This window comes from Amaranthus tricolor, chromosome 4 (genome assembly GCF_026212465.1).
Source record: "Amaranthus tricolor cultivar Red isolate AtriRed21 chromosome 4, ASM2621246v1, whole genome shotgun sequence".
NCBI classification, from domain to species: domain Eukaryota; kingdom Viridiplantae; phylum Streptophyta; class Magnoliopsida; order Caryophyllales; family Amaranthaceae; genus Amaranthus; species Amaranthus tricolor.
This window is the reverse complement of record NC_080050.1, coordinates 10,498,575-10,512,994: the sequence shown is the minus strand read 5'-3', so window position 1 is coordinate 10,512,994 and position 14,420 is coordinate 10,498,575. Positions and strand designations below refer to the sequence as shown.

The 14,420-nt window shown below is 36.0% G+C and overlaps 2 protein-coding genes across 2 annotated transcripts; both read right to left on the bottom strand.

Annotated features, from left to right (window-relative positions):
• Window positions 1-357: 357 nt before the first annotated feature.
• Window positions 358-6,283, bottom strand: LOC130811173 (uncharacterized). Its single transcript, XM_057677364.1, has 6 exons — window positions 5,293-6,283; window positions 4,844-5,197; window positions 4,463-4,700; window positions 1,687-4,217; window positions 1,401-1,546; window positions 358-785 (listed from the first exon to the last, which is right to left on the bottom strand). The coding sequence occupies exons 1-6, from the start codon at window positions 6,229-6,231 to the stop codon at window positions 464-466; spliced, it is 4,530 nt and encodes a 1,509-aa protein (XP_057533347.1). The 5' UTR covers window positions 6,232-6,283; the 3' UTR covers window positions 358-463.
• Window positions 6,246-13,430, bottom strand: LOC130810727 (uncharacterized). The gene is made up of 10 exons (XM_057676860.1): window positions 13,286-13,430; window positions 11,086-11,652; window positions 9,169-10,320; window positions 8,741-9,068; window positions 8,032-8,287; window positions 7,728-7,944; window positions 7,290-7,642; window positions 6,657-7,175; window positions 6,285-6,481; window positions 6,246-6,250 (listed from the first exon to the last, which is right to left on the bottom strand). Exons 1-10 carry the CDS (start codon window positions 13,424-13,426, stop codon window positions 6,246-6,248), a joined length of 3,735 nt encoding a protein of 1,244 aa, XP_057532843.1. The 5' UTR covers window positions 13,427-13,430.
• Between the last annotated feature and the right edge of the window lie 990 nt (window positions 13,431-14,420).

Sequence of the window (14,420 nt, the reverse complement as noted above, 5' to 3'; positions counted from 1 at the left end):
CATTAGACTCGAACATAAAGACGATTATTATAAGAGTTTAAGATTTCCCGAAGCTTATTTTGGAAATCTTTTTTATAAAAAAGCTTATTTTATTCGACCTTTCATAACAAGGCCAATTCATCCAAGGTTGCTACCAAGAATAGTCGACTTGTGGGTCTCTTTTGCGGAGATGACCATTACGCTTCCAGTTGTACTTTACTAATGGGTAACATTAGGGATGTTCAAAACCAGATATTAAATCGATTCGGCTTCGGATATTTGATTTTCTGGATAGTAAAAATCACTATGCAGCTCCAGTCCGAAAAACCGGATACCGAAATCTTTGAGTAAGCAATTTATAGCTCACATTACCTCAAAACATATACTCAACTTGACATACTAGTAGTCTAGTAAAAGTACTATTATACTTCACTATACAAGTTTTTCAAATTAATAGTAGTAGTACCTAGCAATTAGCATGTTTCTATCTCTTGCCTTTCTTCTTGTTGCCACCTTTCCACTTTTTCTTACCTTTTCCTCTGTTCTTCTCACAAGCTTGGCTGCCCACATGCTTTTCAGAAGGTACTAAAGTATCATCCTTATGAACCTCTTCCGATTTCACATCGTCGAAAACCTCTGCATTATCTTCATTTCCTTGCTCAGCGTCGTTTGCTTCCGGGGAAGTTGTTGCATCATCTATTTGAGGAACTAGAGGACTTAGAAAGTATTCAAACACATGTTTTCCTAATAACAGCCTTCTTGCACCATCTTTAATCAACTTCATGTTATCTTTGAGTTGTCGTACGCTGAAACAAAAATCATCTCAGTTTGTTAGCATGGGAAACGGAGAGAATATAAGCGTGAGCTTTTTATAGGCTAGACGGACTTTTTCGCTAAAGCTTAAAAATCAATTTTAAAACATATATAATACTTCAAACAACATAATAATCATATTTTAGTATCAACAAGTTTGAAAACATTCATTATCCTTGTGGTAAACACCACTTTTAAACAAAACTACTATGATGAGAATATGAAGAATTCGAACAACTATTTTCTTCTTCACATGCTTTTTGTAATTCTTAAAGAAGCACCAGTTTTTCGAGCTTCATATTTCTTTATCCAACAAACAAGCATAAGTTCATTACACGGCCTAACAAGAAGGTGCAACTGGTGCACAAGGTGTGAAGCGCATCGAGGCGCCCAAGGCGCACGTCTCTTGTAGTGGGCTTTGCCTCACCTAGCCAAGGCATTTTCAGCCGAGCCTGAGCTCAAGGCGCGCTTTTTAAAACATAGTTGGATATTAAGTGTTTTTTACACGCCCACAAACAGAAAATGGCATCTTGAGACAAAAAGTTAAAGAATATCATGGAGTTCAAGAACCTTATACATGTTGAGTTGGGCAAGAAAATTGAAGTTACCTTGTATCCAACGCAGCTGATAAGAGCCGTAATTCAAAGACTAGGCAATCACCTTTTTCCAAAAGTATCTTATGCTCATCAGTACACAAACTAGTCTCCATTGCCATGGCTCTTGTCATCAAATCACATGTTTTATCAATCAACAACTGTTAAGGAACACTTAAGAATAATAATTAGAGGGACAAATTCCAAATAATATGAAATTTGATAAATCCCCTATTGGGTTTAAGACTTGAAAGAAAAAGGCATGGTCTAACCAAACAATTCGCAGATAATCAAGAGTTACCTTAATCTTTGGGGCATCGGACACAACTCGTTGCTGACTTTTGTCGCTATTGATTTCAATCAACTTCAAAAAATCAAATATTTCCCAAATGTTTTTGTCATGGAACTCTTCATTCTTCTGAGGGAAAACGGTGCCACATAATATGCCTGATTTGATACCAGCAGCATTAGATCCATCTTGACAACCATTCTCTTCATTTGGGAACAGGATTTTGAGCAGTTCCTCTTTACTCTGACCAGCATAATCCAGATAGATGACACCCCTACGTAATGACTCTATCGGAAGAAGTTTTACGGTTCTTACAACAACTAGAGGATCTCCAATTGCATCAAAAGCTTGGGCAATAGCAACTTTGATGCCAACTTTATGCTGTGATTGTAAGGCATTTAAAAATGCATGTGGCAATTGATTAACAATATTTTGCATTCTCAGCAATTCTTTAATTTCCTCCAAAGAGAAATTTGAGTTCTCAAATAGTACACACAGCAAAATGACTAATCTCAGAAGCAGCAACGGAAAATTTTTCTTTGCATTGATGCCAACCTTTTTCACCCATTGCACAGTTTCTTGTGTGTTAACGAGCAAGTGAAAAAGTATTCTAGAAAAAATGAGATAAGTTTCTTGTAGAAACTCAGATTTCTCACCTGAAGACATCAGATTTGTACTCGGGTTAACTTCCCAATTAAGATTAATAAAACTTTCAACAAGTGATGATCGAGTTATTAGTATGTATCCTTGGAACTCCAGAAGGGAAAACAATAGGCGATCAACTAGATATAGAAAACAGAATGGCGGTATGTAATCTCTTACCCTCCAATCGGCATCATAAATATCCGTTAAAGCTCTATGAAGGTAACAAGCAAGGGGCTCGTTAAGTTGGGCTTGAGCCCCAACACACCGAGAGAGAACCTGAATTAAAGGCTTCCAGGGAGAATTAGGGTCAAGACTTCTGAGATCCAATGGTGAAGATTCAGAATTATCCTTAGGTGATCCAAGCAGCACCATCGCCACGCGTCCAAGCTGACCATATGTCAATTCATCACTCCGTTGGAAGTTCCGTAATATTACCTCTTTCAGTATTTTCATTGAAATCTCAGACTCTCTCAAAATTATAATGCTTTGGCTCACGGATTTTCTCCAATCTAGAGGAAACACACATTTGAAGTATTCGGATACTGAAACATCTTTGTATCCCTGCACGGATTTTAGGTCTTGATACCTTTGCTTTAAAGGTTTGCAAGACAAAAGCAGTTGCGCAATTTCAAAAATACGAAGAATTAATTTAGTCTTTCTGAAATCTGACACAGGAAACTTCCATGAGTTCTTCTGAATGGATTCCAGGACACCCAAAACCTTCATGCCAGTGGAAAGTAGCTCCATGGACCAATGGTTATGTGCAGCGGCTAACAAGTGCTCGATGTCAACTTTGACAAACTCTCCAAACTTTACGAAACAACTTTTGTCAACCTCTTTCATCCACTCAGCATCAGGGTACAAACAAACGTAAACTGCACTTGTACCTGAACCCATTTTTCGAATCCCGAGGTAGTGAAAACAGAACTCAAGTTCTGGATAATCCCTTGCATGATTTTCTTCGAGATCCTTGAGAAACTTCAGTATTCTCGAAACAGTCTCTTTCCATGTGTTCCAAAAATAAATTAGTGTTTCGATGGAGACCTTGTTCCGAGAAATTCTTTCCATGTGTAGCATAGACGAATTTTCTATGATATCCGTATCCTGTTCATACTTGGAAATATCAACCTGAAGCATCCCATCCAAGATTCTTTTAGTCGATAATATCTCCCCTCTGAGATTTTTATGACTCTTCGAGATGGACAGCAATTGCATCAGCTCAGACAGGGAACAGTTTCGGTTATAAAAAATCAAGCTATCTATACAAACAATCTTATAAAGATCGTATGGCTCTAAGTTAAAAGCGCAGGCCTTGGCTTTGAGCAGCAGCTCCTGCATCTGCGAGAAATTTTTTAACGGCCAGCCTTTACCATTATCCCAGAGACAACCAGCAAAAGCATAATGCAGAAGCAGTTCACATGCATCCTTGAAGCTCCCACACATTTCCAACAGATCTGCCTCCTGTAGAAGGTTCCCCCTTTCCCTTGCAATATCAGCGGCTTTTAAGAAGTTTCCTAGTTCAACCTCCAAATCTAGAAGCTCGTCAAGGCATCCCAAATTCCTAAGGAAGATTTGCATGGAATGCTCTGAACGAAAGGCCTTAACGAATTTCATCATGGAGATTTTATCACCGTGTGCGTGCTGAGAAAGAGCACAATTTTCTAGGAAAACATGTTCAATCGTGTCTATTTCTCCGCCCATATCGTGAAGTTTCCAATCCTGAATATACTGCAGTCCTAAGTCATACAACTTCCCCTTTGTGCAACAGGAAAGGCACTCGGAGAAAAGCTTAGACTTGGCATATACTTCAGCAGCACGTTCAAATTGCCCGGCCAAGGTGAAACAATTACCGGCTTTTTGAAGATCAGGCTCCTCACCTAGCTCAAAATATATTCTACCTGAAATATAGAAATGTGATTTTATAGATGAATAAACAAAATATCAAACGAATACTTCAAACATTATATTATATAAATACATAACCTAATTTAGCTCCAATTAAAAAAAATCAAATTCTAAATCAGGTAAATATTGTCGTGTAATCAGCTATCATCCTCTAAAGTAACTTTATTAGTCAAGAACTTCCTAAGGATGATATTCGTCGTTTTCCAACATTTTTATTAGTATGTATGAAATGGCGTACCGGCACGATCATATTCCTTCAACTCATAGAAGCAATCTGCAGCTTTCCGGGACACATTTATGCTTTCAAAAAGTTCTGCTGCTTGCCTAAGAATGCTTGTGGCTTCTTCGGGATTCAAGAAAAGATTACGATCAGCAGATGCCTTTAACCCAGCAGCCTTAGCATAAATTTCCCAGTGTCTATCACCTGCTCTTTCGAAGCACATTGTTGCCACCTCGTAGTTTTCCACTGCTAGCAACTGCAAATAAAAACAGTGTAAAGAAAGAAATACAAATGGCACCAGTGTATATTAATGGAATACCGTATAGCCTTTTATTTTCATACTGCAAAATAAATAAAAGAAAAAAATTACGAACAGAAGTTTTAAGAAAACAGAGAGACCTTCTTGCCCCGTGCTTTCCACTCCTCTGGACTGCTTGCAACTTGCATAGCTCGTGCGAGTGAATCATCCAACTGCCTGACCTGAACTACACATAACTTCTTCCAGTAGTCAAACATCGGTTTTGAAAGATCTTCTTTGTTCTCACAAACCCATAATCTTTGTCGGGTTCGAGTGATAGCAACATATAGCTGCTTCAGCTCAGAGCATAAAACATTGTGCTTTGCGGGATTAAAATTAGGAAAAGCTGGTTTCGAATTTGAGTCAAGCAAATTCTTCATATCCATGAGCTCGTATATCACCCGCCAATGATTTTTTAGTGGTGAGGACCCAAAGAAATTGTACAGCAGAACATCCTATAAGACAGCAAATAAATTACAGTCCATTATCATATTAAAGTTTAAATTCATTGAAATTTATAGCTACATTTAGATATTAAGTTTTCATTTACCTGAAACTCCAACCCTTTGCACTCAACTATCGTTAGCACGAGAGCATTTTTCCCTACGTAGCTTGATATTTCTTTCCTGACACAATCATCCCGTACAAGTATCACTTGTTCAGCTCCAAGACCGACAAGATTACCACCACTCATATTTCCAGCATTACCAAATATTGTGACAATGGCATTCTCCTCTGATCCTGATTCCAACAAGATTGGAGCTTCTCCAAAGATAAGACTAGTTTCATGGGGTAAAATGTCGATGGAATGAGGGAAAAAATGATAAATAAGCTCAATAACACTCTTTCCTAACTTGAGTACACCAGCATGAGTACGAAAATTCTGCTTCAAATGGAATATCGGAGACATTTGTCCTCTTGTTTGGCTTCCATTACCCATGTCACTTCTTTCACCCAAAAACTCATTGTAAAATAAACATCTGACATCCTGAAAACGAAAATCAATTCCCCTTGCGATTGTTTGAGCTGTATCGCCAGAAAAAACAAATCCTTCATCCACATTATTGCAAATATATTTAAACAAAGCAATCTGTCTCATAGTCAGATCTTGTACTTCATCTACATAAACAAAATCAATAAAATCACCACCATAGCTTTCACACTTAAGCCGACGATGAAGATCATTCACAAAATCAGATAAATCAAATTCTCTTCTTTCTGTCTTCGTCTTCTCATAGTTCAAGAATATATCATATATCAGTTCTCTCTTGGGCCGACTTAAAGTTGATGTCCGTCCCGCAGACAAGTGAAGATAATCCTCTCGACTAAGCTTACCAGCAACGGTTCCTCCTACTTGAAGACCACCTTTAATAACGGAAATTATCTCAATAAAAACTCGAGAGGAATCCAGCTTCTTGGTAAGTAGTGAATTGAAGTGTGGCCAATAATACATGTTAAATTTCTCATAGTTGACCTCTTTCCTTTTCATTATAAAAGAAGCAACTATACTAATATTTCCTCTACTAGAGAAATCCAGTTCACCATGGAATCTTTCGAAGTAAGAATTACCCAATGTGCCATCAAGCATTAGTAAGAACTTGGTAAAAGTTAACACAAGAGGGTATGAGTTTGGAGGAACACCAACAAATGAGTCAGGGATACCACTAAATTGATCACTATCATCGATGTAGAGAGCATCAATGGGGTCACTTTTCATAGAACTCTCATTGCGGGCAAAACTGCAGGAAGCCAAGGCCAAATTAGCATGCAACTTTGAAAAGTAATAGTAGAAGATAGAGGCATATTATGTAATCTGTTCTGACTTCTCTAGATCTAAACAGAAACTACTATACCCAACAGACAATACTAATACAAACATAGATGGGGAAAATGTAAAGAGCACACTCTATGTACCTTTTCAGATGAGAAACATGAGATTTTATTGCATAAGAAAGTCTAGGGCTAACTGTCACAAAAAGCTGGCGTAAGACATTTTCTTTCTCCCCATTCCCTATTGAGGGGCTATCAGTCACACCGGTGGCGTCTCTATTTTCATCAGCCAAGCCCTCAAGAGTCAAGTGATGCAATTGCTCTTTCTGATATAGTTTCATGGTTAACACGGTTGTCTTTCCGGTACCAGACCTTCCTAAAATAAAGGAACTTTTTTGATGACGAATTATCTGAAACTCCTCGTCTGTTAGTTCAAAAGGCAAATCCAAAGCTTTACCGTCAGAATCAGACAGAAGGTGACCTACTAAGCCAGCAGACAGAGAGTAGAACTTCATTAACAATAAACTTTCGCTAACTTTAGCATTTTCAGCATAATTTGTGACATCTAAATCACCATCACAAGCACTTGTTGGCTCGACATCATTGCTTATATAACGGACAATGTCAATTGAATTACTCCACATTCTTGGGACTTCAAGCTCCCTAAGACAGTGATTACAAATGAAAAAGTAATAGTTTTAGCATTCGTCTCTCTCAATTATGAAATGACAACGATAAGTTTTCAGGTTTAACAGAAAATGTAGGAAAAAAGCGTACCCATCAAGTCCCCGAGCCTTGCAATGACTTCGGAAATCATCAGTGAAGGTTGCGTATATATTATCAAGTCTTTTAACCAACTTCGCTACATCGTCCAGTAGCACATCCCATATCTTCAGCACTTGGATATACCCATGAGATTCTTTCGCAATGTCATTTGTGCAAATAACATAGCGACCTTCAACTTTGTATTGTTTAACAATCTGTACAGAGCTCTCAAAAGCACGATCAGCTTTTACTTTCCTAGGCCTCCAGCCATTTGACAGTTTCACAAGCAGATTCATAACTGACTTCTTTGCCCTGGTTGATGGAAGTTTCGAAAAGCTTTTCACAAAACTGTCACTAAACATAACCTTAAAACACAAGACGTGTAATGCGTTAAAATCTGTCATTCTCCGAAAGATCTTTAAATAACATATAGTTAAAAAGAGATCATACCTTCCATCTCGCACTTTTAAAAACTACACTATCCTTATTAAGCAACTCATCGAGTTGGTTCAGCTCCTTCTTAATATCTATGATGGCTTCAGTCAAGCTCTTGTCTTCATCGGCATTGAAAAAACAACAACGCTCCCTAGCATTTAAGACTAACTTTTTCCAAATTGAATCACTTTTCATCAAAGTTTTTTCATTTCCAAGTACCCAAAGACAATGCCTGCATAAGATAAGATTTTACTTAACTAATATTTTTAGAAACAACCCTTTAAAAAACAAAAATAAACAAACAAATTCAAAAATATACCTTGCCCTGGTGAGGGCCACATTTGTACGCCGAGAACTTGAAAAAAACCCAATTTCTCCTGCATTATTAGATCTTACCGATGAAAATATGATGATGTCCTCCTCTCGCCCTTGGAACCCATCAACAGATCTCACCTTCACACCAAAGTTATCAAGGTTTTCATATCTTCTCCCTAACATATCCTCAATGGCCACAACTTGTGCGGCATAAGGAGATATAACCCCGACAGAAAGCCTCTGCGTTGAGTGTCGCCATGCTGTATTGCAAAACAAAAACAGTGAGTTACTTTGAAACTAACATGACATGTATAAAAGCATAGCACAACCTAAAAAGAGGCTCCAAGAGCTCATGAATTATTTCTCAATGTCTTCTATACAGAACAAGGCCAAAAACTTGATCTTTAAAAATTAACGCTGACTATATGAACCAATAAATCAATCTCAATGGTTGTCCAAATGAATTCTTGATCTCCATTCATTACAATTATCTACCATGTAAACTAGTAAATCTGTAATTTTTATATTTAGAAAGGTTTGGAAGCAACAAATAGATTTTCACTTCCGTCAAAATAAAAGTTGTTTCAAACTACATTTATTTACACATATACTTCTAGTTGTTTGCTCCACTAAATTGCTGCACCATAAAAACGAAAAAACTATCAATTGAATAGAATTTGAGGCAATATGATCATGCAATCATCAAAACATACTCTTATGGAGATTATGAAGTATTTTAGCAATCACTGCAGCCTCAACCATATTTCTTCGACTACGCCCATCATCATCATGCTCCTCCCGTCCCTCGTAAATGTTTATGAAAGAATAAGGCCCATACATAATCCCAGGAAGAAACTGTCTCTCATAGCTCTTTTTCCTAACGCTAGGGGCATCCAAAATTTGCTTCAAGTAGATTTCCGTGTTAGGAAATGAACTGATTGCTGGATGCATTCTGTATTGCACATTTAAGAGGTACTTTGGCCAACCCAGTGAGCTCAATCTTTCAAATAAGCTACGTCCGAAACCAGCATTCTCAGACATCTAAAAAGGAAAATGTTAAAAGGAATATTGAATGCCATTTAAAATTTGAGCTTTGAGGAACACAAGAGTACTTTAAAATTAAGCACACCTTACTATCAACCATTGCTGGCAATTGGCACTCATCTCCGAAAAGTATAGCATGCCGTACACCAGGGAGCTGCAAGGGTATTGCCGACTCGCATTCCTTCAATTGTGCTGCTTCATCTACAACTAAAAGGCTTGGTGGCTCCACGGGTGTTGTGTAAAGCTTATAAGAGCTCGATGCGGTGCAGAAGATTATTGATGCCATTTGAAAGCAGAGCTCAGTTAAGTATTCTTTATTCATAATATTGGGGAATTTCCCACCAAGAGATCGGTGCAGAGTTCTTAACACAGAAATGCATCTCATCCTATTTGCTTCAAGCAGATGTATATTCTTAAAGTCCACCACAAGTGCAGAAGGATTCTCAACTTCCTTCGAAGAAAAAAGTTTTAATAGTTCATGAGAAATCAAACCATCTTGAAATACTAATTCTTCAAAGGACTCGAGCAGAGTCATGAGAAACATCATCTCTGTCAGATTATGTTCGCCAATGACACCTTTAGACACATGGGTGCAAAAAATAGAAATGCAGTGCTTGACAGGTTTTACAGCTGCCTTGAACCGATTTCTAAAGAAAACATGAAACGGTTCGATTTTTCCAGTACAATCACGTTCATCAATGCCTTCTTCCCGGCTTTTGATCAACACATTTTCCACATATACTTCATATTGGGAAGCACAATCCTCTAAAAAATTTGATAACAATATGAAACAGCTCCTCCATCCAGTTATGGGAGCAAAACATTCAGCTAGTCTCTTGAGACGATAATCAAGGTATACATCTTCTATTTTTGTTCCTACTTTTAACCGTTGTTTGTTTCCAAAGAGGAGTATATCTCCCAAGAAGCCTCCTGAATCCTTTGGAAACGAGCTGGTAATTTGCTCCAAAAGGCGACCAGCTACTTCTGTGATGGCAACATTTGTTGGAGCACATATCAATGTTCTAATGTTCATTCTCCTGAGATAATATAATAAAGTACCAAGAGTTTTTGTTTTTCCGGTCCCTGGTGGACCCCAGACAAGTTGAACACGAGACAAATTCTCACACTGTACTGCTTGCAGTGAAGCTACGACAGCCTCTTTTTGCGAGGAATTTAAACTTTCCATACAAGAGTCTTCAAAAAAGCAGTCATTGTTAAATGAACCACAAGGATTCTGACCGTCTTCATCCTGAAATTCACATGTACATACAATTATGTAATTGAGATACCTTCTATAACATCAAGTTAACATGTCTGCTTACCACTTGTGCCTACATGCCTACATCCTAAATAGAGCTGTTTAACGAGGCGGGTTGACCCAACGGGTCAAGGGTCGGTTCACATTTAACCTATCATTAGCGGGTCAGGTCAATAACATGTCGAGCCATTAACTCTACTTTGTGTAAAGGATCAGGCCGGGTAAGGTCGGATAATTATAGAAATTATTTGCAAAAAAAACATTTACCGCTTTTTTTAATATTTTTATATGATATTATGATACACATAAGTGGGTTGACCCAAGGGGCCATAAAGTAGAATTTAAAAACTATTATATAAACTTCTAAAGAACAGGTCACATGGGTCGGGTTTAAACGGGCTTTGACCCACTCTGGCCCGTTTAAATTTTAAATGACCCGCCCCGTCCCAGCACAGCCCGTTGAACACCTCTAACCCTAAATGATACGTCATGAAAATGGGCACACGGCATAATGACTCAAATCATTCGTAATGTTTCTAACTCAACTACCCTTTCTACATGCCCCAAACACATGGTTGTTAGAAAGCATTTTGAAGTTAGATGAGCTGCTAAAAAGGTCATAAAAGCATGCTGCTGAACCCCCCTAGATCTCAAAATGCAGTACTCTAATGCTAGTCACAATAGCTTAAGATGGAAATTATGTCACTGTCTCAGATGAACAAATAGAATCCAACTATAATACAATGCAAAACTAACCGCGTTGTTCATTTGCAGAACTCCCTGGATGATTCTCGTATTTTTAGACATGTGTAGGGCATTCCATATTCTTTTGTTGGTGGTGCTATTCATCAAAAACACCAGAAAAAGAGAGTTGTTATCATCTTCCCTATCCTTTGAATCGAAGTCCTTTGATGCTATCACTTTGAAAGACGTTGATGAACTATTATCATCTACCTCGTACTCTGAATCGACTTTGGGAATTTTTGTTACCGAGGCCAATGTCCATATTTGTGCCAGCGTTTGCAAATCATAGATTGTTTCAGGCCGAGATTTCACTAGGACAAATATATCACCCGGCAAAGTTTTGTATGGCTCCTTGCCCCGATCATTAAATCTGTTTCTCCATTCATCTACTTGAATGTCATACAAATGTTGAGATTGATCACGTCCGCTTGGATGATATTGCACTATTTCAGCATAAGGTGCTCTTGATAGTATCTCCAAACTTGAACGAAGATCTACCCGTGTCTCTTCTAAAAGCGGATAAACATAGGATCTTAAATAATCTGATATAGTCTCAAAGGAATCTGGAATTTGCATGACCTGAAATGGACCATAACTCGAACAAGTTCATACCAAATCTCTTCAAAAAAATTCATTCAAAGTTCAATCTAAGCAAAATTTTCATGATTCCAGCAAGAACTCCAGCTGGAGAGTTGAAAAGCAGTTTACAAGAACTTTCATCATTCAGTCTATGTGCCATACTAATGTCCGAGTATCAAGGATCAGACATGGGTACGTGAAGCAAAAAGAAGAGTCCGAGTAACATAGCCCATACTAAATAAGGTAGGCTTAAGTATTTATACTTGTGATTATACACGTTTTCTACAGAGAATTTGGTTGGAGAAGTTCTTAAATAGACAATCTAGGCGCCAACTCTTAGTCTAAAACTGTTGACACCTGATGAATACAAGTGCTAAGAGAATTTATTGAAGAAAATACTTTCTTCCCTGCACTGCAGGCATGTATATCTGGAATATGGCAATGTCAACCAAATTCCATCATCATGTAGAGCTTCAATTATTGGAAATTAACCATAACATTACATTATATTGGTAATTGGTCATTGTTACCACCACATTACTATTAGTCATCACATAACAACGAGTCTTGTATAAAAATCGTCTCATTATGAAATATGTCATATATTTCTGGAATTGATCATTGTAAGATTATAACTAATTATTTAAAGGTTGTAAAAGATTTCTTTGACTATTAAAAGTGATCATTTTTAAACCATAAATGATCACTCTAAGGTTACAAATGATCGTTAAGAACTTAAGACAATAAATGTACATTAAGTAATCTCATTTGAAAATTTGTCACATATACATCAGAAAACCCATGCAATTTAGAGCATAACAAATAGAAAAATCTACAAATATGCAAGTATATTATAGAGTTTGACACACTTGTCTTAAAAAACATCAATTTTTAACATGTGACATACCAAAGAGAGTAAATACTACTCCCTTTTCTTTATAAAGTTCTCATTTCCTATTTTTGCTATTTTTGGTGCTCTAATTATAATTCCATAAAAAATCTTTTTATTTATGTCATAAATTTTTGGATAAAAGTAACTTTTCTAAATGTCATTTTAATATTTTAATAATGCTTGTAATCCCACATATCTTCCATTAACTTAATTTTTTAATATTTTTATAGCAATTTTCACCACATGTTTTTGCTAACCTTTTCAAAAACATTAATTTTTTAATGTTTATATCTCTACTTTTACTCTATGAAATTTATTATTGAATAAAATATTATATCCACTATCTAAAATATTCTATTTTACTTTATTTCTGTGAATATTTCTAGTGGGAACTTTACTCCAGAATTGAGGGAGTAGTAGAAATTTATGTTGTGCTCATTTAAACAAAGGATTAAGAAGATTTTTTTTATCCAAACACCCCAATTAATAAATGGAAAATTGTTGAAAAATACCTATAAAAACATTACTTTTGTGAAAAAAAAACTACCTAGAACAACTTTTTTTTTTGTTAGTAGGTACTATTTTACAAACAAAAATAATTTTCTATGAATTTTGACAAAAGAAAATTTCAACAAAAGTGATTTTCTTCTTTTTTAAGGTAGTTTTCAACAATTTTTCCTTACTAAATAAATGTTGAACTAATTTAAATAATATGAGAAAAGAGAGAAGAGTATAATAAACCTTCTCACTATAGAGATTATCATTGAAGATATCATCCAAAGACCATGAAAACACCTTATTAAGAAAGCCAAAGTCTCTAGCAATTCTCTCATTTATTTCATCAAATGAAACACCCTTCATTGCTCTGTTCATTCCACTCATCATTACCATCTGCATATAAACCCACTAACTCACATCATCAGAGTGATCAAACATTCAAAAACCCATGATGAAAACATATATATATATATATATATATATATATATATATATATATATATATATATATATATATATATATATATATATATATATATATATATATATATATATATATATATATATATATATATAACCTGAAAAATGATCCATATATATAAAAAAACATACCAAAAGAAATTTAGAGTTTCTCCCTTTCTGTCATATGCATGTCTGTACAATAGAACATCAAAAATGAAAACTTTTTCACAATGAAATAAACCAATAAGACCAAATAAACATTCATAAAAACAGGAAATCAAATGGGTTTCTTAAGTAAAAAGAAATGAAATGTATGATATATATAATAGTACAAATTTAGTACAAGCACCCAGAAAAAGTGAAACAAATGGGAATGAAGTATTAAAAACAGTAGTAAAAGAAAACCCAGACGAGTAAGCAAGTAGAAGAAATAAAGGGAAAAAAATGGGAAAATGGGTAGAAAGTGATGGTGAAAGGACATAAAACAAGATTAAATAAGATGGGTATTTACCGTATTTTTAAGATTGAAGAGAAATTCCAGGAATGAGTTGCTTTTTTGATGAAAATTGACTTGGGGTTGATTTTACATTGAAGCCTGTTGAAGAACAGTTGAATACTTAAGAAAGACTAAGAGAGTAGAGTGATGCAAGTAATCGTTTATCTGGTAAATTAAAGTGGATAATAGAGGTTAATGGAAATGATCAATTTTTATTGGTAATTGAAGAAAACATGAACCGTCAGCCAATCCAATTCTAATACCGAACATAATATCACTAATATAGGAATAGGAATAGGAGTAGGAGTACATACTAATAGATCAAAATTCACAAGACCCGTAATTTTGTTAGTTTTCCCGCTACTTTCGACAACACTTCTCGTGTACACCTTATGCCTTTCATTATTCCCTTTTCTCAAC